Source organism: Scomber japonicus, chromosome 11, assembly GCF_027409825.1.
Source record: "Scomber japonicus isolate fScoJap1 chromosome 11, fScoJap1.pri, whole genome shotgun sequence".
In the NCBI taxonomy this organism is placed as follows: domain Eukaryota; kingdom Metazoa; phylum Chordata; class Actinopteri; order Scombriformes; family Scombridae; genus Scomber; species Scomber japonicus.
In genome coordinates, this window is record NC_070588.1 from 2564778 (window position 1) to 2589667 (window position 24890).

Sequence of the window (24890 nt, forward strand, 5' to 3'; positions counted from 1 at the left end):
TGTTGAATTATTTGGTACAAAGTTTTTATGGTTACACCACTTAGACATTTTTGCCATAATCCTCTAATATATTCTCTCAAAATGGATTAAAAGCAGAAATTTGATGCTGGTTTGGCAGACTTTGCTGCTTCCTTTTATTAAATCAAACTATGTTCTGTTTTATTTGTTTAATTATTTTTGAATGTATTATTTTCTTCTGTTTTATTTTAAAACCTTTCAAATGTGTCTTTTTTTAAATTTCTTTTGTTTCTTTTATATCCTTAAATGCCTGTAAAGCACATTGATTTTAAGTTTCGTTTAAACAGCAATACAAAAAAAAAAACCCTCCCCTTGATGGTAACCAGATGAACACTGATAAGAAATAATTAGTCACGACCCAGCAGGTGGAAGTCAGTAAAGAGAAACTTAACTTGCGACACACTGATGAACCTCATCCTGGCACCAACAACAATCATGCTTACTGAAAACAGAAAGTGCTTACTCACAGCGGCTTGGGAGCCATTCAGAAACAAAAATGAAACATATGACCCGTGCAGAGCTCAGCAGAAGCTCAACAGATAACATTATTTATCCAGATGTGTCCATTTTTAGCACAAGTACCTGCAGCAGGAACCAACAGTTTATGTGTAATACAGAATACTTTAGTTTTTTTAATACCAATATACTTCTGATTAATGCTAAACTAACAGTAAACTTATATTACTACTGTAAATTAAAGTATGTATTTATTTTAGAAGTGTTTTCATGTTTTTATTGTTGTAATAAAGCGACGATGATGATTTAAAAAGAAATAAAGGACAGATAATCTGCATGTTTTTAAGTTATAACTATTTAAAAAGGACATATGCACATTTTTCAGCCCACTCCTGATTTAAGTGTTTTTTTTAGGACTGTCAAACGATTCATTTTTTAATCGAGATTAATCGCAGAATTTCCATAGTTAATCACGATTAATGGCGTTTTGAATTGCATGTTTAAAATCCTGTTATTTTCCATTTGAAGGCAGTTTTAAGCCCATAATGTAAAGCATTTCTTACCAGAGTGTCTTAACTGGGAATCAATCACGGCTCTGCTGCGACTCCCACACTCCAAAATGGTCCTTTGGTGGAGCTGAGGCTGGCTTGGCTGCACCTGGGTGTTTAGCGTGGAGGTGCTAACTCAAACTCCACGTACTCCGGTGGTAGTTAAACTCCGTTTGACACAGGTTGCATTTTACTTTTGACTTGTCAACTGAAGCGTCTGGAAGTGTTTTAAAGTTAAACAAGCCGTTCAAAAGTCCAGTAGCTCTCTTACTTTCCATCAGCGCGGTAGGTTTACTGCAGGAGGCCACTTCAAAGCATAGCGCTACAGCTAGAGGAGCCGTCTACGGGGGAGTAGAAGGGACAAAAAGGCTTGCAACGTTAAAATGCGATTTAAAAAAATGAATGCGTTATGGATTGCATTGATATAATTGCGATTAACGCGTTAACGCTGACAGCCCTAATTTTTATACATTCAGAGTAGGATAAGTCCACATAGAAGAAATGTGTATATGGTGTTTTTACAGCTCTCAAATGTAAAATGGGTCAAATTTGCCCCTGAACACTATGTAAGGGTTAAAGATGTATAGAATAGTGTAATGGTTTTGGGTTCACCTAACTGTGTAAAGTTAAAAAAGGAGACAATTAACAACAACTTTCCAATCTCACTCAAGTCCAAATGGCAGCAAAAATAGCATCTTGCATCATGCCTAACTTCAGATTATTACAGGCATGAAACTGTTCTGCAGATGCTCCGGTTCAAGATGAGACTAAACTTTTCTTTCTTTTCTTTCTAATATCATTTTTTGAGCCACATCACAGACCCAAATGTGGCCTGCAACAGACTATGGAAGGCAGAGGTGTCAAACTCATTTTCATTCAAGGGCCACATACAGAACAATTTGATCTCATGTGGGCCGGATCATTGGAAAAGATGGAGGGAGGGATGGAAGGAAGGAAATAAGAAGGGAAAGAAGGAAAGAGGTAAAAGGAAGGAGGGAAGAAAGGTAGGAAGGACAGATGTAAGGAGGTATAGAAGGAAGGAAGGAAGGAAGGAAGGACAGATGGAAGAAAGGGAGGGAAGAAAGGAAGGAAATAAGAAGGGAAGGAAGGAAAGACAGGCAAAAGGAAGGAGGGAAAAAAGGTAGGAAAGACAGATGGAAGGATGGAAGGAAGAAAGGGAGGAAGGGAGGAAGGAAGGACAGATGGAAGAAAGGGAGGAAGGACAGATGGAAGGAAGGAGGGAAGGAAGAAAGGATAAAAGGAAAGTACTGTAGCAAGGAAAGATGGAAGGAAGGAAAAGAACACAGGAAGGAAAGTGGGCTGGACTGCACCCCTCGGCCGGCCGGTTCTGGCCCGCGGGCCGTATGTTTGACACCCCTGATGTAAGGCCTGTTTTTAGCCTAGATCACTCAGTTGGTTAATCGGAGCGAGTAGTCAGCATTCAGCCAGAAATGTGTATAAGATAGCAGTTTAAGTTTTAACTGGATATCATGCAAAGATATTCCAGTAGAGACCGAGAATATAAATATAGAGGATGGAGATATGAAGCAGAATATTATATCACTTTAATAATCTCATTGTTTCTCATTTGTTCCAACACTCTTTAATACAAGCTAACCACAATGGTCCTAACATCAAACTGACAAGTAAAAGAGTCATGAGCAAAATTTTCTTGACATCAATTTTTTTTATCTTAATTCAGTTGTTGATAGTTGGAGTGCTTTGGGTGGAAAACTTGTAGCTCCATATTTCGTTTTGGACATACTTTTGGTTTCCGTGATAATTACCAACATCAAAAGAATGGGGTCGTGCCTTGTGTCGTATTTCTATGTGGAGCCTGACAAAAAAAATAAATCATCTTTGAGGGCTCCTTTCTGCTCAGAGGCCCCTGAGCCTAGATTACCTATATTGTAGATTTGGCCATGCTTATATTGTTTCTACACAGTTTACAGCACACAGTTAACTGGTAGGGTAAATTACAAGATAGTAATTCATTGGTTTTCTGTAAGTATAACCTGCATGAGTGTGTTTGGTCTGCTTCAGGGTGGTAGGGAGATGATGATGTATTTTTGTGCAGCTGATACACATTTGTAAATATGCAAATGTACAAAAACTACAGTCCAAGTGACAAGGTTAAAGCCATGTTAAATTATATTGATTGATTGTAATGATAACAGTTCATTAAATTCAACATGTTGGTGACAGCAGAGTGTTTTTTAAATGATTCCTTCTTTCTTGGTTTTGACTTTTCTTTCTTTAAAACATCCAAATTAGGCACAAAAGTTTGATATTGTGAGACCTGACCCTGTCTTCATTCAGCCTCTTCTACACACCAACATCAACTGTTTGCTTTTCAGCTGTGAAATAAGTTTGGTTTTTATTGTTTTACTGCAAATATTCATTTTACAACATATCCAAATAGACTGTCACTACTTTATAACACCTGCTCGGGTGTATTTGTGGAGTTATTGGTGTTTTAATGGGATTTCATGTGAGTCTTTCAGTGGTTACATGTTCTTGTGTTGTTTGTGAGCCTCTAACCTAACACACATTTCTGTCAGTATGTGATAATAAATAATGTGTTTTGAATAGGGCTGTCAGCGTTAACGCGTTAATCGCGATTAGATTAATGCAATCTATAACGTGTTCATTTTTTTTAATCGCATTTTAATGTTGCAAGCCTTTTTGTCCCTTCTACTCCCCCGTAGACGGCTCCTCTAGCTGTAGCGCTATGCTTTGAAGTGGCCTCCTGCAGTAAACCTACCGCGCTGATGGAAAGTAAGAGAGCTACTGGACTTTTGAACGGCTTGTTTAACTTTAAAACACTTCCAGACGCTTCAGTTGACAAGTCAAAAGTAAAATGCAACCTGTGTCAAACGGAGTTTAACTACCACCGGAGTACGTGGAGTTTGAGTTAGGACCTCCACGCTAAACACCCAGGAGCAGCCAAGCCAGCCTCAGCTCCACCAAAGGACCATTTTGGAGTGTGGGAGTCGCAGCAGAGCCGTGATTGATTCCCAGTTAAGACACTCTGGTAAGAAATGCTTTACATTATGGGCTTAAAACTGCCTTCAAATGGAAAATAACAGGATTTTAAACATGGAATTCAAAACGCCATTAATCGTGATTAACTATGGAAATTCTGTGATTAATCTCGATTAAAAAAATTAATCATTTGGCAGCTCTAGTTTTTAATCTTGATCACTGTTCAGTAAACTTCACCTGAAAAAATCCTGATATGACATTTTTGCCATATCGCCGACCCCTACTTCATCAAACAATCCATGGGGGCCCACATGGGTTAAATATGGGCTATGTGGGTACTGAGTGGGCATGGGCCTGAAACTTGGCAAATTTTGCGGGTCCCACATGGTTTCAGTAACATGGGCCCCACATGTGAAGCCCACGTGGGATTGACTGTATGAGCCCCATAAGAATGTAAAGTGGGCTAAGCAGGCATGGGCATAAACAGGGCAAATTATATGGGCCCCATATTGTTTCAGAAGCATGGACCTTACATCATGTTTAACTCCCACCTGAAACCCAGTCAGAACCCTCTTGAAGCCCATGTGGGCAAACACAGGTGGGGTCACCATGGAAACTGCAGATAAACCCACTTGGGACCCGTACTACCGCCCAAATGTAACCCTTATTGGGCCCACATGGACATGCTGGCTGGGATCTGTCTGTTTAACCCTTCGTGTCGTCCTCCCGGGTCAAACTGACCCCGTCCGTTTTAACTGTTCCTTTTTTCCTTCCTTCCTTCCTCTTTCCTTTTTTCCTCCTTCCCTCCTTTCCTTCCTCCTCCCCTCCTTCTCTCTTTCTTTCCTCCCTCCTTTCCTTCCTCCCTCCTTCTCTCTTTCTTCCCTCCCTCCTTCCTCTCCTTCCTTCCCTCCTTCCTTCCCTTCCATCCTTCCTCCCTCCTTTCCTTCCTTCCTTCCTTTCGTTCCATCCTTCCTTCCTCCTTTCCTTCCTTCCTTCCTTCCCTTCCTTCCTCCCTCATTTCCTTTCCTTCCTTACTTGGAATGGATGTCCATGTGTTTTAGTGAAATGAATAGTTCATAGTTTTAATAAGATAGTAGTTATGAGGATGAAGACTGATGGCTCTAATGGTTCTACAATAAACCCCACACTTCCACAAAGCTTCCTTCCTTCCTTCCCTTCCTCCCTTCCATAAAGCTTCCTTCCTTCCTTCCCTTCCTCCCTTCCACACTTCCACAAAGCTTCCTTCCTTCCTTCCCTTCCTCCCTTCCACACTTCCACAAAGCTCTGCTCATTTTACCTTTACATAGAAAATAACATTTCCATCATTACTGCTATGTTATATTTTCATGTCCTTCCTTCCTCCCTCCTTTCCTTCCTTCCTTCCCTCCGTCCTTCCTCCATCATTATGTCTATGTTATATTTTCATGTCTGAGGTAAAACATGATATTGTGTGATAGGAGATGTTTAGTCTCTCTGCTCTCTGAGACATGACTCAGGTGTTTAAATGGCCTTAGACCTTTGGACCTCACTGTGTGCGTGTGTGTGAATGTGGGTCAGTGACAAATAAGAGTTGGCAAGATTCAAAAATATCTTTAAACTAGTTTTAAAAGCAGCATCAGGTTTGTTAAAATGTAAATTTAGTATTTTTGTTGGTTTTATATCATTTAAATGACATTTGCACCATTTTTAAACCAAAAGTCAGACTGAATGCTCCTGAAAATGTCAAATGGTGTAACCACAAAAGAATGATAGATATTAAATATGTGATCAGCTACAGTGTATTTAAGTGGACTTATACTAATAATGACTTCATTTAAAACATGTAAATGTTTCCTGGTCTCCATGGTAACCAGATGAAATGTAATATTTAGAACAATAGTATTCCATTAGCTTTATTTAATATAAAAGTTATAATGTAAGATCATGCCAAGCAAGACCAAAGATGAAATCTCAATATGAAAACTACACTTTTATTTTAATGGTATTATTAAAGCCATCGCAGTGATCAGCCGTTGCGTTGATAACACAGACTCAACTAAAGGATCATTTAAATGACATTTGCACCATTTTTTACCAAAAGTAAGACTGAATGCTCCTGAAAATGTCAAATGGTGTAACCACAAAAGAATGATGAATATTAAATATTGTATCCACCTACAGTGTATTTAAGTGGACTTATACTAAAAACAACACATTTTTCTACACAAATTGTGTAAAATGTATTTTTTTTTAAAACATAGTGTTGTGTTGCTAAAGTGGACTAATAATTTATTCCACATTTTAGTTCACATTTATACATCCTTGCACAGCCACTATTTGTGTTATATAAGCTACTGGATGCCTTGATTCAGAAGGAACTAATCCATCTATCTATCCGTCTATCTATCTTTTCCTGTATATAATCAGATTTTTATAAACAAATACTGGTTACACCGATTGGACACTGGGTTATAACAGTCATTGACCCAAATAAAGACTATCAACCAATGTTGGATTTTTCTCTTAAACCCTAATATCGATATCCAGCATCAGTTGGACTCTAGTTTGGTTACGTTAGTTTAGAAACAGCTTCAGCAGCAGCTCAGTGGATGTTAAATGCAAACAATCATGAATCACAATCCTGAGCCTGTCAAACGGTGTCTTATCAACTCACTTTTTCCATACCAACCCCCCCCCCCCCCTCCACATCCTGTCGATTGCGTACCTGAAACGCAGGATCTGGACAGTGAAGTGGGTGCCGGGCGGCGTTTCAGGGCCTGGCAGGAAGCTGAGTGTGTGCTCCATGTTGAAGGAATAGATGGAGACGTTGGAAGGTGCAGGGAGGGCAACACAGAGCCCTACAGAGGAGGAAGAGATTAATGATTTTAACTTTGTGATTACAAAAAAAAGAGAAAGTTTGGTCTTATTTTTCTATAAGTCTGCAAATGCACATGTTGCTCAGTTTGTGGTTTGCACAGTTCCTGTTCATAAACGTTCGCTATGCACCTAAAGTCAAGCTTCTCCCTCTGACTACAGAGATTAACAGCAATATTATACATTTACTACTCCAGTTAACATTCACACATTTCAATTTAAATCAAATAAAACATCAAAAACATACACTGACACTAATAAAACCCCCCCTTTATGTCACATATTCACCATTTGAACCCCCACATTTTCCTCCACCTTCAATCCTGGGAGCATTACCAAGGTGAAAATGCAGGAGAAGAAAGAGTAGAAGAAGAAGCATCCACAACCCCATCGTCCCTCCATGGACTGCTCACTGCTCTGCCTTACGCAAGAATGATAAGGCTTTTTGTTTTTTGGGTTTGAAAAACATAACCTATAGAGAAGGGATGGGAGGGAGCTGGAGGGGTTGGTGGTGGTGGTGGTGGAGGGGAGGGGGGGGAGTTGGTGTGGGGGTTGGGAAATAACAAGTTAAAATGTACACGGTTAAGTTTCTATTTCCCCAGAAGTCCCTCCCTTGTGCCTTGTCCTGCAAAATCCTGCATGTAACTGTGTCAGGTTTCACAGTCGTATGTCAGAAAGTGATCCACGCTGGACTTTACTCCTCTACTCTCTGATATCTGTGAGTTTTTAATGATGTAGTGATGATTATTTGACAGTCTTGTGAAGTTTTTATAGGACTTGTTGCCTTTTTCTTTTACTGCAGTAGCACTAAAGACAAAACACAGCTTACTTTCTATCAGGCATGTAACTTTTATTTGATTTTAAATGTACATGTAATTATGGCTCAAGTCTTTTTTTATAGCTTCTTCTTCTTATAGTTTAAAGTCAGTATAAAAAATACAGAGTCGTTGGATTATGTTTGAATAAAGATGTAATTTCCAGTAATGAGTATAATGCATAATGTTATCCTGATGATGCAATGTGTAGCTACTACGTGCATTTGTTAATTAATACTGTGCATGTGACAAATTAACAAAATAAAAGTATACAGTACAGACTTTATAAAAATAAAAAAGGTGCACAGCTGTAACACATGAAGCACAACAACCACATATGAAAACTATTCAGACATCTAAACACATGGAAGAGATTGTTTTTTCCCCCCATCATCTTTTCATCCTCACTAAAAACTTTGAATACGTGAACAAAAATAATCTGGCCAACATACTCGACCTTAAGGTGCTTCTACTTTAAAACAATACCCACAACAATAAGTGTCATTATTCATGAATTTGGCAATTAATCTGTAAAATATCAGAAAACTCTTGATAATGTTGAAAATTTGGGGAAGGCATCCTATTGGTAACTACTAGGGCTGTCAAACGATTAATTTTTTAAATCGAGATTAATCGCAGAATTTCCATAGTTAATCACGATTAATCGCGTTTTGAATTGCATGTTTAAAATCCTGTTATTTTCCATTTGAAGGCAGTTTTAAGCCCATAATGTAAAGCATTTCTTACCAGAGTGTCTTAACTGGGAATCAATCACGGCTCTGCTGCGACTCCCACACTCCAAAATGGTCCTTTGGTGGAGCTGAGGCTGGCTTGGCTGCACCTGGGTGTTTAGCGTGGAGGTGCTAACTCAAACTCCACGTACTCCGGTGGTAGTTAAACTCCGTTTGACACAGGTTGCATTTTACTTTTGACTTGTCAACTGAAGCGTCTGGAAGTGTTTTAAAGTTAAACAAGCCGTTCAAAAGTCCAGTAGCTCTCTTACTTTCCATCAGCGCGGTAGGTTTACTGCAGGAGGCCACTTCAAAGCATAGCGCTAAAAGCGATTAACGCGTTAACGCTGACAGCCCTAGTAACTACACGTAACTACAATATCTCCATCCTTTCTACCTGTTTGTGTCTCTCTGCTTATTTAACTGTAAAAAAAAAAAAACCTTAAAAAATCCAAACTGAAACAAACATGAATTACGAGTCCAACAGTCCAATAAAAAATAAAAAAGCAGCAAACTTTCGGGCATTTTTAAAAAAAATGACTTTTCTCACATTCATAGAACGCACTAAATATATTAATATAACAAGTCCCATCTGTTTCTTTGTCTCTCTGCATATTTAACTGCCAAAAAAAAAGCCCCCAAAAATAACCTTAAAATCCAAATTGAGACAAACATGAATTACAAGTTCCCAGAGCCTGAGGAGACATGTTCGACCAACAGAATGAAATCAGCACATTTTTGGCATTTTTTGCTTGAAAACCTAAAAAACCCCCACAAAATATCTTAAAAAGCAAGACATACTCATTTTCATGAATTCTGTTTTTTTTGCAGGATGAAGGAAAAATGTTTAAAGTGGAAAAAACATCTTAAAATGGTTTAAATATCAACAGTGACCGACCGTACAACAGGTAACGTTTCCTATCAGACTACTTAAAACTACATTTCCAAAAGAGAAACATTTCTAGTTACACCAGATGTGAGATGATGGTTTTTCCCAATAAAGAAAAAGTGAAATGAAACTAAAATGTAAAACAAATAAAGGTTTGTTCTTTAATTCTGAGTGTTGAAGTTTCTTTCCCTATCACACCGTAATGTTCTCATTTAACTCCGTGACACATTAATTAAAATGCACATACTGCAACCTGTATTTGAAAGTTTAAGAAATGTGTGAACTTCAAAGTAAAATTACATCCCATAATGCCCCAAAAAACAAATAATTTTAAAAAATCAAGTGTTCCCTTCTTTATGAAGTCGAGCTGTGGATCGAAGTATAAAACCAATGCAGACATTTTCTGCATCAGTCTGCCTTAAAAGCAGAGGAAGCACTGATTCACACAGCTGCACGAGTTACAGTAAACTCATTTTTGCATTCTTCTTCTTCTTGTGTGAGGTCAGACTTCAGTGAGGTGCACGTGTGAAAGGTGATGATTTAAGAAGCAGCTACTGAACATAAACTCAGTCAGCTGCCAACGATGTGTCAGGTGTGCTGTGGTGGAAATAAGAAAGTGAGCAAAGCTAACTGGTCTAACTGGTCTACAGTAGGAGAATGACTCAGAGTGTTTAAGTGTAAAGTCGCCAAAATACCTCAATCAGTAACATAAAATTCAAACTCGTACAAATTGTAAATCACTCCAAGAAGTTCTCTAAAAAACCTCATTGTACCTTCCACTTTAAAGGACCCTAACCCTGACGTTCATAAAATAGAGGGAGGAGAAATGTAAACCTGTTATTTAGCACATGCATCAAACCTGAAGCTAATGTTGCTACGGTAACTGTGTCTAAAATAACAGGTATTAACCGGCTGTTACTATGGAGACGAGGAGACGGAGTGGAATATTTGTAGTTTTACTAACAGCATTGAGTTTGTCAGTAATAATCCAATATGTCGTTTCTTCTGGTAATGTTTGGTTTTGTTATAACTCAATATATTAGTTCACCTCTAATTTCATGGGATCAAATTTCATTTTGTAGCTTTCTGATCGTCCAAACGCGCAATCTATTGCACTGTGCACGCAATTCAAGTGTGTTTATCTGTCTGTAATGATTCCTCCTGTTCATACTGACCATTAGATCCTTCATCATGTTAACAAGAAGTGATGGAGGACTAAATCCACAGTCCTCCTTCTGTGGAAACATGGATTTAAAAGTTGATCTGAAACTAATATGAAGCTTCAGTGTTCAAATGAGTCAAATCTTCATCTTCTATGTTTCAATGTTACACTGTTTTTAGTAGCAAAGTCTTTTTGTTACTATACTTCCACCACAGAGAAACAGGAAACACTAAGAGGAGATAATGATGCTAGAAACACTGTAAATGTGTCAGATATCACTTGATGACTAACTCACACTGCTCCTGTGCAAAAATGATCTGAAGGTAACATGAAGCTTCAGTTGTTTTAGTTATTTTAGTATAAATGTCTCACTTTGTTTCCTTGTTGAGCTCCAGTGGAATGATATTAACAATATCATATAACAATATTATATTTACCACATTTACATGATTTGACTTATTTGAACAGCTGGAGCCTCATATTAGTTTCTGATGAGGTTTGTAGATTTAATCAAATTTACAATGATAAAAAAAAAGGAATACATCAGAGGTGTCAAACTCACTTTAGTTCAGGGGCCACATACAGGATCAGGGTTAGGGTTCAAGTGGGCCGGACCAGTAAAACCATCCCATAATAATCTATAAATAATGTATAATATATATTATAATTTGGGTGGGCCAGTTCTAGCCTGCGGGCCGTATGTTTGACACCCCTGATCCACATGATTGAACTCATTTGGAGAGTTGAAGCTTCATATTAATGAATAAGCATGAAGTGAGGATCTGATGAATTAGTGGAGGAGCTGCTGAGTTGAATCTCTGAATATAATGACGCCGTTGAAGAGAATGAATCTGTTTGTACTTCTTGTGGTTTTGGGTGGAAATGACGGCTGCTGCTACTATGACAACAGCTTCACAGCTTCTCTGTTTCAACAACAACAACAAAAAAAGTATAAAAAGACACAAAAAGTGAGCAGCGTCCATCTGTAAAGACTTCTATATCAAGTTCTGTGAGACCACTTTGTCCGGACGCCTCATGTAAGGAGACAGTTCGTCTTCGTCTTCTTCCTCCTCGACAAACAAGCAGGAAACTGTTTCTATGGCAACTTCCTCAGTGTCCACAGAGTGTGAGGGCAGGATTAGGATGGTGGAGGGAGACTCTGGCTCCACCTCCGAAATGTCAGGATGGGATTTCTCCTCCTCCTCCTCCTCTTCTTCCTCCTCCTCCTCCACCTCCTCCTCTAGTCTGCCGAAAGTTAAGGAGAAGAGATTTACCACCTGGCAGTCTCCGTCTCCCACCGGCCGCCCCTGCTCAGCGGGACTGTCTGGACCTGCAGGATTGAGGGCTGACGCAGGTGGCGAGGTCGTGTTTGCGGTCCCGGTTTGGTCCAGTCTGGATCCCGATGTGGAGGCTTCAGGTTGAGGACTGAAGAAGCCCGGTGGAAGAAACACGCTGTCGGGCTTTAAGGAGTAGCTGTGTGGCACTACAGGGTCAGGAGATAAAGGAGCTGATGAAGATGATGAAGATGTAGAGGAGGCAGAGAGGGGTTTGTAGCCCACCCGCAGTTTATAACCTCCTCCCGTGCTCACAGCTGTGCTCTCTGTGTCACTCTCTCCATCGCTGTCCTCTGATGTCTGACTGTTCCTCTTTCTGCCTGCAGAGGGCAGTGTTACCGTAACATTAAGGAGGGAGGATGATGAAGGCAGGGCCAGGTCCTCCTGCCTGTGCTGGATGGACGTCTGAGACACAGAGAAGAGAAGAGATGTGTTGAATCAGATCTCTGTTACGCTGCTCTATGAAACACATGCTGAGAAAAACACTCTGATGAAGTAACTACAGTACTCAAGTAGAGTTTTAAGGTACTTGTACTTTACTGTAGTACAGTCTGAGGTACTCGTACTTTACTGTAGTACAGTTTGAGGTACTTGTGCTTTACTGTAGTACAGTTTGAGGTAGTAGTACTTTACTGTAGTACAGTTTGAGGTACTCGTACTTTACTGTAGTACAGTTTGAGGTACTCGTACTTTACTGTAGTACAGTTTGAGGTACTTGTGCTTTACTGTAGTACAGTTTGAGGTAGTAGTACTTTACTGTAGTACAGTTTGAGGTACCAGTACTTTACTGTAGTACAGTTTGAAGTACTAGTACTTTACTGTAGTACAGTTTGAGGTACTAGTACTTTATACTGTAGTACAGTTTGAGGTACTAGTACTTTACTGTAGTACAGTTTGAGGTACTAGTACTTTATACTGTAGTACAGTTTGAGGTACTAGTACTTTATTGCAATACAGTTTGAGGTACTAGTACTTTATTGCAGTACAGTTTGAGGTACTAGTACTTTACTGTAGTACAGTTTGAGGTACTAGTACTTTACTGTAGTACAGTTTGAGGTACTAGTACTTTACTGTAGTACAGTTTGAGGTACTTTCTACTCCACTACATTTATTTAACAGCTTTAGTTACTTTTCAGATGCAGATTTGACACAATGGAAAATATAACAAGCTTTTAAAATACAACACATTGTTAAAGATGAAACCAGTGTGTAGTCGGCTCACATTTCAGATGTCTATGAGTTGTTAACAGCTCCACCAAATACTGATTCTTCCCTCTAAACTTCTCACATGCTTTCATTTCAATAAATGTTCAAATGATTCAATATTTCAGCAAAGATCAAAGAGTAGAGAAAAAGTCCAAAAACTGAAAACACATTTGTGTATCTGAACTTTGTTTTTTCTTCTTTCCCATTAATCATCTCAGCAGCCCTCACATTTATCTGCTGACCCTTTGGAGGGGCCCCACCCCTAGGTTGGGAACCACTGGAGCCCCCCCCCCCTAGTAATAAGAAATAATCCTCATGTATTTTTACTGTAGTAGATTTTTCATCCAGGAATGTAATGGAGTATTTTTATATTACTGTATTGGTACTTTAACTAAAGTAAAGGATCTGAGTACTTCCACCTCGGACTGTTTAGGTCTATTACATTACTGTGTGTGTGTGTGTGTGTGTGTGTGTGTGTGTGTGTGTGTGTGTGTGTATGTGTATGTGTATGTGTATGTGTGTGTGTGTGTGTGTGCGTGTGTGTGTGTGTGTGTAAACTTAAACTGAAATACATCCTATTGATTTCTGGTAAATGACTTTGGTCATTTTAATCAACCTATTACTATTTTAAATGTGTACTTTGTACTTTTCACAACAGCGATTTACACTTCCTGTATCGTGAGAGACATAATAAGTGACACCTGCCTACATCTTTTCAGTCATAGCTGTAAATTGACACAGATTCATTATTTTGTGGTATTATTTAAACCTGTTGATTATCACCTGAATTAACAAAAATATGTACTTCCTCTTTGTCTCTGAGTTAAACTCCTCCACCTGGAAAATGTGCATTGTATGTTTATATCAGAGAATCTGTCATTTACAAATATTTGACTATTTTTAGAGAATAAACAACTTTAAATAATTATTACAACTGTCCATGTATTTACTGTTGATCATGAAGTCCTTTTAGTGTTCATGTTCTGACTTTTTAAACCACTATAGGAAGATATGTTCATGTTTGATGTTCTGTTAGTACGATGAGCTGAAGCTGAAAAGTGTTTAAAGGAGCATTTCAGCTAATAACCAGCAGCTGGTAGAGATTCAGACAGTGAGCACACATTCACCAACACATTTAACCAAATAAAGCTGTTTGGTTTTCTTGTTGTTTCTCAGCAGTGGAAATGTTACTGAATCACATGAAAGGAAGTGAGATCCCACAAACTGCTGCTGGGTGCATCGGTGTGTTTGGAAAAGAGACAGTTGGGTGAGCAACCACTGCGCCTCGCATCCTCTCCAAATTTCACATGTAATATACTGACTACATATAAACCCTGTGTGTGGGGTGGGGGGGTAGGGGGGGAAGCCCCTTCGCGACTCACTGGTGCCGATCGACTTGAGGCGATTAATACCAGAACATGAAACCACGCCTTATTTTATAAAGAAGTGTGTTCAAATCCCCCTCGCATGAGACGAAGGCCTCGAATAATAAAAGGTTAACTGTAAACAACGCCCACATGGACACATCGCAGCGCAGCACCAAGACACTGACTGATCAGGACCGAAGGTTTCACTACTTACTGGTGACTGTCGGCTCATTAAGATAATGTCAAACACGTCTTTTATATGCTGGCATATTTTATTTCGGTAACAGAAGTCTGATTTACAACATTTGGTTCCAAGGAATCAGAATCATCTCAGTCTCACCCACACTATACATGATGTGTCAAAATAACACCATCTTTATATATCAGTATCTTTTTACACTGAGCAGCTGAATCATTGAGTCTCAATTCTTCAGTTGGATGATTTTTTACTTCTCTGTGCAGAGTTTGTTTTCACATTCATCTGCTTTAAAATATGTCAGTGTCTCAAACTTAACAACCACAAAACTGAAGTCCTCCTCATTTGCTATAAAAACTGACTCTTTGACCTTTGACCTATGTTAAATCCATCGCTCCAGGTGTCATCCTGGACAGCACGTCATCATTTGAATCCCACATCTATATATAAAAAACAATGATACAGTACCAGCACCAATCCAAGTCCCCTTAAAGTGACACTGATACCAGCTGAGTCCTTCATTATGTTCCCATCATGCTTTTCTCTGGTGTAACAGTATGTAGTGTAGACTCACTTTAGAGCGTTTATGAGGCATCTTGGCTGCTGAACTGCTAAGCACGCTAACTCAAATTCACCACCACAGATGGGTCGTAGCTGCTGCGGCAGTGGACCAATCACATGATGTATTGAATCAAAGAACACTTGTGTTGATTGGCTGTGAGTAAGTCCATATAAATAGTCATATTTTCAGCTCTGGGTGCAGAAAGGATGGATTGCAGGGAGATGTTTCCATACTACTTGGTATTCATTTATTTAGGTCGATACCTTAAAGACATCGAGTACTGATACCCAGGCCTAGATACCAAGTGACATACCGGTAATTCAAAAGAATGAACACTCATCATAAAGTTAGGGTATTATGGCCACTTGACAAACACTCGGGGGGCATGAACATTTTTAAGTCAAATGCATCGTTCTGGTGCACTCACTGCTAAATGTAGAGGTTATATCTATTAAAATAAAGTCCTTTAAGTCCTTAATGAACCTTATTTTCTACATTGTGTTTCTTGAAATAACTAAACTAACTATCTTTGCTTATCAATAAAAGACTTGGATCAGAGTTGATTTATTGTACAGATGGAAATAAAATCTCTCATTAAGACTTGTGTGTGTGTGTGTGTGTGTGTGTGTGTGTACGTTGGTGTTTCACATTCAGAGGTGTGAGGCAGAGCTGCAGGTTGAGTGGAAGTGTGTGGGGAAGTTTATTAGTGCTGCTGATGAAACGGCTGTGAAACTATCAGAAAATAAAATTTAATTGATCTGATTCAGAGGATTTCTGTCAGCGCTCTCTCTCTCTTCATTCACTCTCTAGCTCGCTTGACCACGGCTAACACAACAGTGTCCTGCAGCCGCTTACTATCGTTCATCTCTCGCCGACACCGACCAGGAAAATAAAAGAAAATCCTCAAATATTAAACAACACACTTCCTCGTTTAGTATCTTTAACTTTGACTCAGATTAGTTTGAACTTCCAGACGCTGCTCGTGCTTCTCAGTTAAACCTTTTTCTAAGAAGACGTACCATCGTGTTGCAGGTTTGTTGCAAAGGAAACGTTGCAGCTGTCTACTTTTATATTTTTCTTTCACCACAGATCAACCACAACCATGGCACATCTCAGAGTTCAGTGTTGAATGCATGTTTTTTTATGTTTCCGCCTGCAGTTTCTTTTCCTGTCGCTTTACTCAGAAAGAAGCTGCTGAGCTGCTTCATGTTAACAGTGTGGTCAACTTATAAAAACTCCAAGTATGACCGAAAAAACCCATCAAATTATCAAAATGTGATTATTATATGAATAACTTCTTGTCAAATGACTAAATTAGATTATGCTGAGTCTATTTAAATGTCAACTGAACACTTGATGTTAATGTCTTTGTGGTATTTTATCATTTTGCCTCAAACCTCTGATATCAGCAGATCTTAGATGACATCTAAAACCACAGAAAGGCTTTTATTGTCATCAGTATAAAGAGATTACCACTCCTACGTGACTTTAGATGTAAAAACTAATGAAAAAAATGAAAGTATATCCATAACGAGACCTTGTTATTTTTTATCCCTGTAGTGATTTGGCAGCAATTACATTACTAAAGTAGTGATCTACAGTACGGCTTAAATAAGATTAAAGGGGACATACCAGGCTTTTTATATGCCGTAATTTCCGGACTATTAAGTCGCACCCACTGAATTTTAAAAAAAGATTTATTTTGAACATAAATACGCCGCACATGTCTATAAGCTGCAGGTGTCTACATTGAAACAAAGGAACTTTACAGGCTTTAAAGCGTCATATGCACCATGAAGTCTATCTAATATAAAATACTGGAGTTAGCTTAGCACAGGCGCTAACGGGACCACCAGTGTATCTGGTAAATGACCCCTCTAATAATGCCTGGATTATTATCAAACTTCTACAGTAGTATAAATAAGCTCTTTACTTATAAATCCATGCATTGGAAAGTTTGTAAGAACACCAGTTCTTATTTTCCTTTATCCCTCCCTCCCTCCTTCCTTCCTTCTTTCCTCCCTCCTTCCTCCTTTCCTTCCTTCCTTCTTTTCCTTCCTTCTTCCTCCCTTCCTTCCTTTACTCGAGGACAACAGGAGGGTTAAGTTTGATCTATTGTACTTACCGTAGTTTCTATACAAGTATCATTTATCACAAAGCAGACAGCCAACACCATCCCCCCAAACAAGCCCCTAACCCTAACCTTTCCTCCTCACCTCCGGTTAAAGCTGTCGTCGCTCATATTTCAGATGTGATTCAGCTCCGACATTTAAAAGATATCACTCAGAATATAAATATAGAGCTGGAAGTGTGCAGAATATGTCCACTTTATGGGAATAGTGAATTAAAACAGTGAAACATGTAGTTAGTATAATGTCTTCTGTGCTCTCTGGAGTGCTCATTAATATACTTGTAAGTTTGAAAGATGGCCGGGAGGATCTAATGAAAGAGACTAATGAGTGAGTTGCATTGTGGGAAATGTAGTCTCCAATGTTTTTTTTGGGAACATCAACACATCTCCACCTCTGCTGCTTTCATTTTTTACTCTCCCTCTCCTCTCAATTCATCTTTTTTTCCACACACAAAAAAAAAAGAGAAATCAAAATGTCCATAATGTCTTCTTTAACACCTAATGTCATTTCCTCATATCTTTTGTTCAACAAGTTGTCCAAAATTGAAAAAGCTGTGACACACAAGCAAAAACAGCAGCTAGATCTCATGATGACGAGTTGGAAAACTGGGAAATGTTTGAATTTTTGCTTTAAAAGCGACAAAAATAGTTGTCGAATAGTTGCTGATTGATGGACTAATCGTTGCAGCTGTTCCTCCAGTATGTTTTTAAATATATTCTGTATTAAAGCACGAGCATGTTTGTGTATTATATATGTAAGAATTACTAACTGATCATTTAAAAGACAAAACAATTAATTTCTTATAAACTTATTAAATTCTGCTTGAACTTCACCGTCATTATAATCAATCAATTATAATGACGTTCAATCAATTCATACAGACCAGTCAAGTTCAAAGTGATTCACAGTTATTTGATTGACAAGCTGATAATTAGAAAAGAGATAAAAAAAATAATAATAATAACAATAATGATAATAATAGTAATTTTAAAAAGGAATAAAACAAAACTGGAGACCAATGCATGGAAGAAAAAATAAATAAATACATAAAAATGCTTAAAAAATGTAAATAAAACACATGGAAATAAATAATTAATTAAATAGATGAAAGTAAGTTAAAAAAGAGAAAAGGTTTATTAAAAGTTAAAGTAAAAAAAATTGGTTAAAATAGATTAAAAAGTAAAAAAAAAAAAAAAGTTAAATAGATTAAAGTTAAAGAGAGTAAAAGACAAAATAAATAGACAATTAAAATTCATAAACTATAGGCTAATAATAATTATAATAAAATAGTGTAAAATAAGTAGACATAAATAAATAAATCGAATGAAGGTTATAAACTATTACATCTTGAATCAAGTTTCCTTTTAGAAATGATAAGACTGAAACTTACCAGAACTTGTGGCATCGGTTTCCATTTCAGACACATGAAACCAGCTCGGACCCGCAGCACCACCATGACCACGACGGACATCGCCAGCAGACACACCAGAGCACTGCTCAGAGCACCGATCAGAGCGTCTGTAGCGAAGGTGGCGGGGGTGAAAGCACACTGAGGCTGGCTGTAGTCACACTTTCTGGGGATCACGGGGTCGGAGAAGCAGATGGAGACGCAGTACTGACGGCCCGGAGCCAGGTCCTTCAGGATCACCTGATCCAGAGACTTGGTGTTTCTGAAGGACTGCAGAGAACACAGACAGGGTTGAGTTTAAGTTGAAGTTTATTTTTATACATCCTTATTAGGGCTGTCATCGTTAACGCGTTAATCGCGATTAGATTAATGCAATCCATACGCATTAATTTTTTAAAATCGCATTTTAATGTTGCAAGCCTTTTTGTCCCTTCTACTCCCCCGTAGACGGCTCCTCTAGCTGTAGCGCTATGCTTTGAAGTGGCCTCCTGCAGTAAACCTACCGCGCTGATGGAAAGTAAGAGAGCTACTGGACTTTTGAACGGCTTGTTTAACTTTAAAACACTTCCAGACGCTTCAGTTGACAAGTCAAAAGTAAAATGCAACCTGTGTCAAACGGAGTTTAACTACCACCGGAGTACGTGGAGTTTGAGTTAGCACCTCCACGCTAAACACCCAGGTGCAGCCAAGCCAGCCTCAGCTCCACCAAAGGACCATTTTGGAGTGTGGGAGTCGCAGCAGAGCCGTGATTGATTCCCAGTTAAGACACTCTGGTAAGAAATGCTTTACATTATGGGCTTAAAACTGCCTTCAAATGGAAAATAACTGGATTTTAAACATGCAATTCAAAACGCCATTAATCGTGATTAACTATGGAAATTCTGCGATTAATCTCGATTTAAAAAATTAATCGTTTGACAGCCCTAATCCTTACACAACACATTTATAATATTATATACTAGTGCTGGGCAGTATGATTGAAAATGTACATCACTGTATTTTTCAAAATAAAAGCGGTTTCACGGTATATGACGGTATTTTTTTATCATGCATCATCAGCTGTTCACAACATCTTCTACTAGTTGAGAGAGGAACTACTTCTCTACTGCAGTAGATTGACTTAGGATGGACTATTTTACTGTCATGATGAGTGAATATTAGTAATATCAGAGCCGAACATTCCCGATTTTCCCGTTTTTTAGACTCATCTCCTGTTTTGTCTTTTCTCCCGGGAATCTCCCGTAATTTACAGCCCCAACTTTGTTTGTTAATGATAAGAAGATGAGCACAATGACAAAGGTTTTATTTTGAAAAGCTCAGTTTACTGACTAATTCTTAAAAACCAGGATGTGATGTGTGAATTATCGTCATGGTAACTCACTCATGGCTAGTTTTAGTTTTAGTTAACTATAATAACCCTGCACGGTGCTGGTTTAATCTGGTTTATCGCTGTGGCACAAGAGGATAAAGCAGTTTTCATGAATACTGTGTGAGTCCACCTACACTACCTGGTTTCTGTCTGTGTTGATTCTGAGTCTGTAACTGAAGGAGTTGTAGATGTCTCTCAGGTGCTCCGTTTGAGGCTGGAGGTCCACACACAGAACTTTACCGCAGGGCGTCACGTTGAGCAGCGGCGGGTCCAGTTCAGCTGACCCACAGAAGAAACACAGAGAAACACACTTCAGTTACATGAACTCAGATTTCTACCTCATGACAAACTCGGAACAATAGGATGAAAAGAAGATGAGATGGATATCAGTCACGGCTCGTTTGGGGTAAACACTGAAATCTTATCAAGCAGGAGGCAGAGCCCTCAGCTATCAGGTTACTTTCTTGTGGAACCATCTTCCAGATTTGGTCCGGGGGGGCAGACACCCTCCCTACATTTAAGAGTAGGCTTAAAACTTTCCTTTTGATAAAGCTGATCGTTAGTGCTCTTAGAGCTCTTAGTTTATGCTGCTATAGGCTTAGACTGCCGGGGGACTCCCATGATGCACTGGGCTCCCCTCTCCTCCTCCCTCTCTCTCTCTATCCATCCATCTATATCCATTAACATTCATGTTCTATTAATGCATCAATAAGCTAAACTTCTTCCCCAGAGTTGTCTGTGCTTTCTGGTCTCACAGGTAATCTGGGCCTGGAGACATCCGGAAGACAGATTCCAGTCCCGGACCTTCAATGTGCTTCTCTCTCCTCTCCTTCCTCTCTCTCCTCTCCTTCCTCTCTCTCCTCTCTCCTCTCCTTCCTCTCTCTCCTCCTCTCCTTCCTCTCTCTCCTCCTCTCCTTCCTCTCTCTCTCCTCTCCTTCCTCTCTCTCCTCCTCTTCCTTTCTCTCCTCTCTACCCCAACCGGTCGAGGCAGATGTCCGCCCACTCTGAGTCTGGTTCTGAGGGTTCTTCCTGTTAAAAGGGAGTTTTTTCTCTCCACTGTGTCTCATGTGGGAATGTTGGGTCTCTTTAAAGTTAAAACCTGAAGAGTTCGGTTTAGAACCTGCTCTATGTGTAAAGAGCCTTGAGATGACTTTGTTGTGATTTGGCGCTATACAAATAAAGATTGATTGATTGAATAAATATATAAGTAAATGCATTATAAAGATGCTGCTACATTTTGCTGGTCTTTAGAAAATAAAAAATAAATAAATTAAAAAATTAAATAAATGAATAAAAATCGATTCTTGTCGCCAGAAAAAAATTGCGATTAATATAAAAAACTTTTTTTTTGGCCCCCCTCTTATAAATATAGATATGCAGGGTGTCCACAAAGTCTCTTTACAAAAGCAACTTCATTACAAAAGCAGTTGATGAGATATGTTCATCACATTTGTTTGGTTATCAAAGTTTTGAATCACATTGCATTTGTGTATTTCAGATATCCTGTTGATGAAAAAGGTTCTGTTAAATAAACCCCTAAAAATAGCTACACCTCAACAAAAGGCTCAATGTGTATCGTGGTTTATTGAAACAAAAATACGCAGACTCAGCAAAACTACAGGATGAAGTATTAAATGAGGCAGAAAAGGAGAGAGAAACGGGTTTGACAAGCAACAAAAGTCCCTTGCTGGTCCCAGATTTGAACCGGGGGCGTTGCAGGGACTCGACTACAAGAAAAAAAAAGGGTGCAGATTTAAATGTGCAAATGAAGAGTCTGCTGTTGTTCTAGCTGATCAGGAAACTGGTTCACCGTCTTGTGGTTCTCACTTTAATTCTACGAAAACCTGAACAGACTGTGAAGGTGTTGCGTTCGTCATCTTTCACATTAGCTCAGTGCTGAATGGAGGGTAAGGGGGGTGGGGGCGGGGGGGGGACACCTATGATCATCTAGATTTGTGGGTGAGAAATTAAGAATAGAGACGTATGAGGGGATATTGTGAAATGCCAGACTATTAAAAGTATGTTAAAGCATCTTCACTGTTCATACAGACACATAAAACACTTAGAAACCTGTGAACCTTTAAAGACATGTTCTTCTTATTATTTTGGGGTTGATTACAACAGCTGTGTCTGAATATCTGTTAATGTAGCAACCTACAGTAATAATGACCTAACAGGAAGTGTAGTTTCAGGACCTCAGATGTCACTTACTGTCCTTGATGGGGTAAAATCCTTTGTAGTAAAACGGTGGCGAGGGCGGCTGTGTGTCCAGTCTTGTTGTAATCTCGGTAAAATAGGTCAGCTTGGGGTCGGAGAACGCCTCCGTCAGGTTGCAGACCAGTGGGTGCTGGACTCGCTTGCAGCCAGTCACCGGCTGCCAGCGTGACCCCCTGCAGAAGGGGACAGGAGGGAGAGGAGCGGCTCAAACTGGCTCTTTTAACTCTGTCAAAAGTTTCTGGTTTTACATTCAAATGTATTTACTATAAAGAACATACAACACCTGGTGAAGCATCAGCTGTAATGATATGGCTTTGTGATGTTTAGCTGATATCTGATTGGCTTAAAGGATCATTCTGCTTTATTTCAACCTCACATTTCCTATAAACGTTGATACTGAACTATTTTTTTTTTTTACATATTTTGAATTGATCATCTTACCAACCCTTATTTGTCACTGACTCATAAACCAAAATGATCCTTTAATTAGATATTCACTATAATTAGATATATGTAATTTGATGAGTCAAACATTAAACATGAACCTGTTTGGAGCCACTAAATCAACTCAGACGTAAAACTACAACTTACTACAAGTTTCTACAGCAGCCAGTTCCTGAAAACACCTTCTGTGTATGAGTCAGACAAACAATCATCTGTAATCACTTCCTGTCCTATCTGATCTGTTCTGACAGATCCACAAGTGCCTGCAGCAGAAAAACCAGCGCTCTCTCACACACACACACACACACACACACACACACACACACACACACACACACGCAGAGGAGAAACTAACGTGTTCGGGGTGACGGCCACATGGTAGTAGACTCCTGCAGGTGTACCCGGTGCAGGCGACCATCTCAGCAGGTGAGTGAACTGTTTGGAGGTCAGAGTGACGTTCACCGGCGGCAGGAGTTCACTCATAACTGGAAAACACACACACACACACACACACACACACACAAACACACAAACACACAAACAAGACATTAGAAATTCAGGGAAATCTTAAAGGGGTGAATGACGTCTTTCGATCAGTTTCACCGTTGGACAACATTTAATACACGTCCAGTGGCTTTTTGACCTTAACTTGAAACTCAAACGGCCAGTGAGGCATGAGGACTGTAAAGACTGAATCATACACTGGATAAATAAGTCCATTGTCCAGGAAAGCATGAAGTTTCTGCCACCTCTCTTTACTTATAAAAAAAAAAACCAAAACCATCAAACCCTTCTCAATGCCTGCTGGTCCTTTACCTGCCTACCTATACCCAAACTGCCCAGTACCTTCAAAATAAAAGCATCAACCAGTACTCAAATGAACTCAAATGATACTAATATTATATGGTAAATGATAAGTGACTGTTGTAGTCCTCAGACCATTCAAAGCATCCACCAGGAGACATATGGGGTTCAGTATCATGTGGACTGGAGGAGTTTGGTGGGAATCGAACCACCACAGCCGGACCCTTATACTCAAACTAGCTCAGCTTTGAGCAGCGGGACCACAGAGACTAGTCCATCATACTTAACCCTTACATACTGTTCAGAGCCAACTTTAGAGAGTTAGAGAAAAGGTGGAGGTAACTTAGTCCCTCGTTCAACTCAATTCTCCCCAAGCGAAGGTTGCTACTACTACTGACTTATGTTACCATGGTAACGCTGGTTAACGAGTACTGTTAATCTCCTCATCAAAACAGGAGATATGGCTCTGACCTGAGCCAACCTGCTCTGAGTTGAGTTTATGTTGTTTTTTTTTAGTTTAGGTTAGTTTAGTTTATGAAATGGAAAATGAACTCTTAATATCATCGAAGAGGGAAATGGTTTTGTTTATTAGGAAGTTGAAAACATCTTGGTTTTTGTGTTAATACATTTCTGAGCAATGAACAGTATGTGAGGCTCATGATATTTTTGAATTGCTCATCTTGCCAACCCTTATTTATCACTGACCCATTTCCATGTGACGTGTGTCTCTGTTGAACTGGTTTTACATTCCTTTGTCACCTGACTGTCTAATAATGTTTATACTAAGTTATTTGACTGTTAATAAGATACAAAGTTATGACAAGTGTTTCTTATTTAGTACTGAGCTAAAAAGAGATACGCAAATATTTAGGAACAGGGCTGGACATGTTTGATATACTGCTGTTTATGACTCATTATAAGGTATTTATTGTGTTGTACCTTCGCCTCAGGGTTAATATAGTGAACACATAACATCACCTGACTGTGGACTCACCTGACAGGACCTGAGGCAGCCATGTGAGCAGCCAAATGAGAGCAGTCATGACAGCCAAACCATCTCGGCCAGCGCTCGCTCACCCATCAGCTCCTCTCCCAACTGGACTCACTTTTCATATGAGACACTGTCTGTAACAAGAACCTGGAGTCAATGACTGAGAAGTTACTCAGAATATAAAGAATATGAAGATTACATAATAAAGTACCAGTGAAACACATGTAAATATGATTAGAGCTGCAATGATTAGTCAATCAAGAATATTAAACTTGACACATTTCTTTGTCTTATATGACATTATATCAATAGTATTTGGGATTTTATGGGCTGATTATTAAACAGAAAACACATTCATGAGATGACTTTTCTCAAAATGTCTCAAAATCTCAAAATAATGACA

General features: G+C 39.1%; 2 protein-coding genes across 2 annotated transcripts in view; both read right to left on the reverse strand.

The window, feature by feature from the left end:
• LOC128368303 (interferon alpha/beta receptor 2-like) overlaps positions 1-9113 on the reverse strand; it is a 20311-nt gene extending 11198 nt beyond the window's left edge. The window contains exons 1-3 of the mRNA XM_053329093.1: positions 9089-9113; positions 7149-7265; positions 6712-6844 (exon numbers count right to left, since the gene is read on the reverse strand). Of these exons, the coding sequence (XP_053185068.1) occupies positions 6712-6844; positions 7149-7265; positions 9089-9113 (275 nt within the window). The remainder of the gene's footprint in view (positions 1-6711; positions 6845-7148; positions 7266-9088) is intronic.
• A 2207-nt stretch (positions 9114-11320) lies between these two features.
• On the reverse strand, positions 11321-24554 carry LOC128368304 (interferon lambda receptor 1-like). The gene is made up of 7 exons (XM_053329094.1): positions 24491-24554; positions 23048-23177; positions 22243-22421; positions 20171-20310; positions 18645-18932; positions 11690-12196; positions 11321-11659 (listed from the first exon to the last, which is right to left on the reverse strand). The coding sequence occupies exons 1-7, from the start codon at positions 24537-24539 to the stop codon at positions 11453-11455; spliced, it is 1500 nt and encodes a 499-aa protein (XP_053185069.1). The 5' UTR covers positions 24540-24554; the 3' UTR covers positions 11321-11452.
• Positions 24555-24890: the final 336 nt, after the last annotated feature.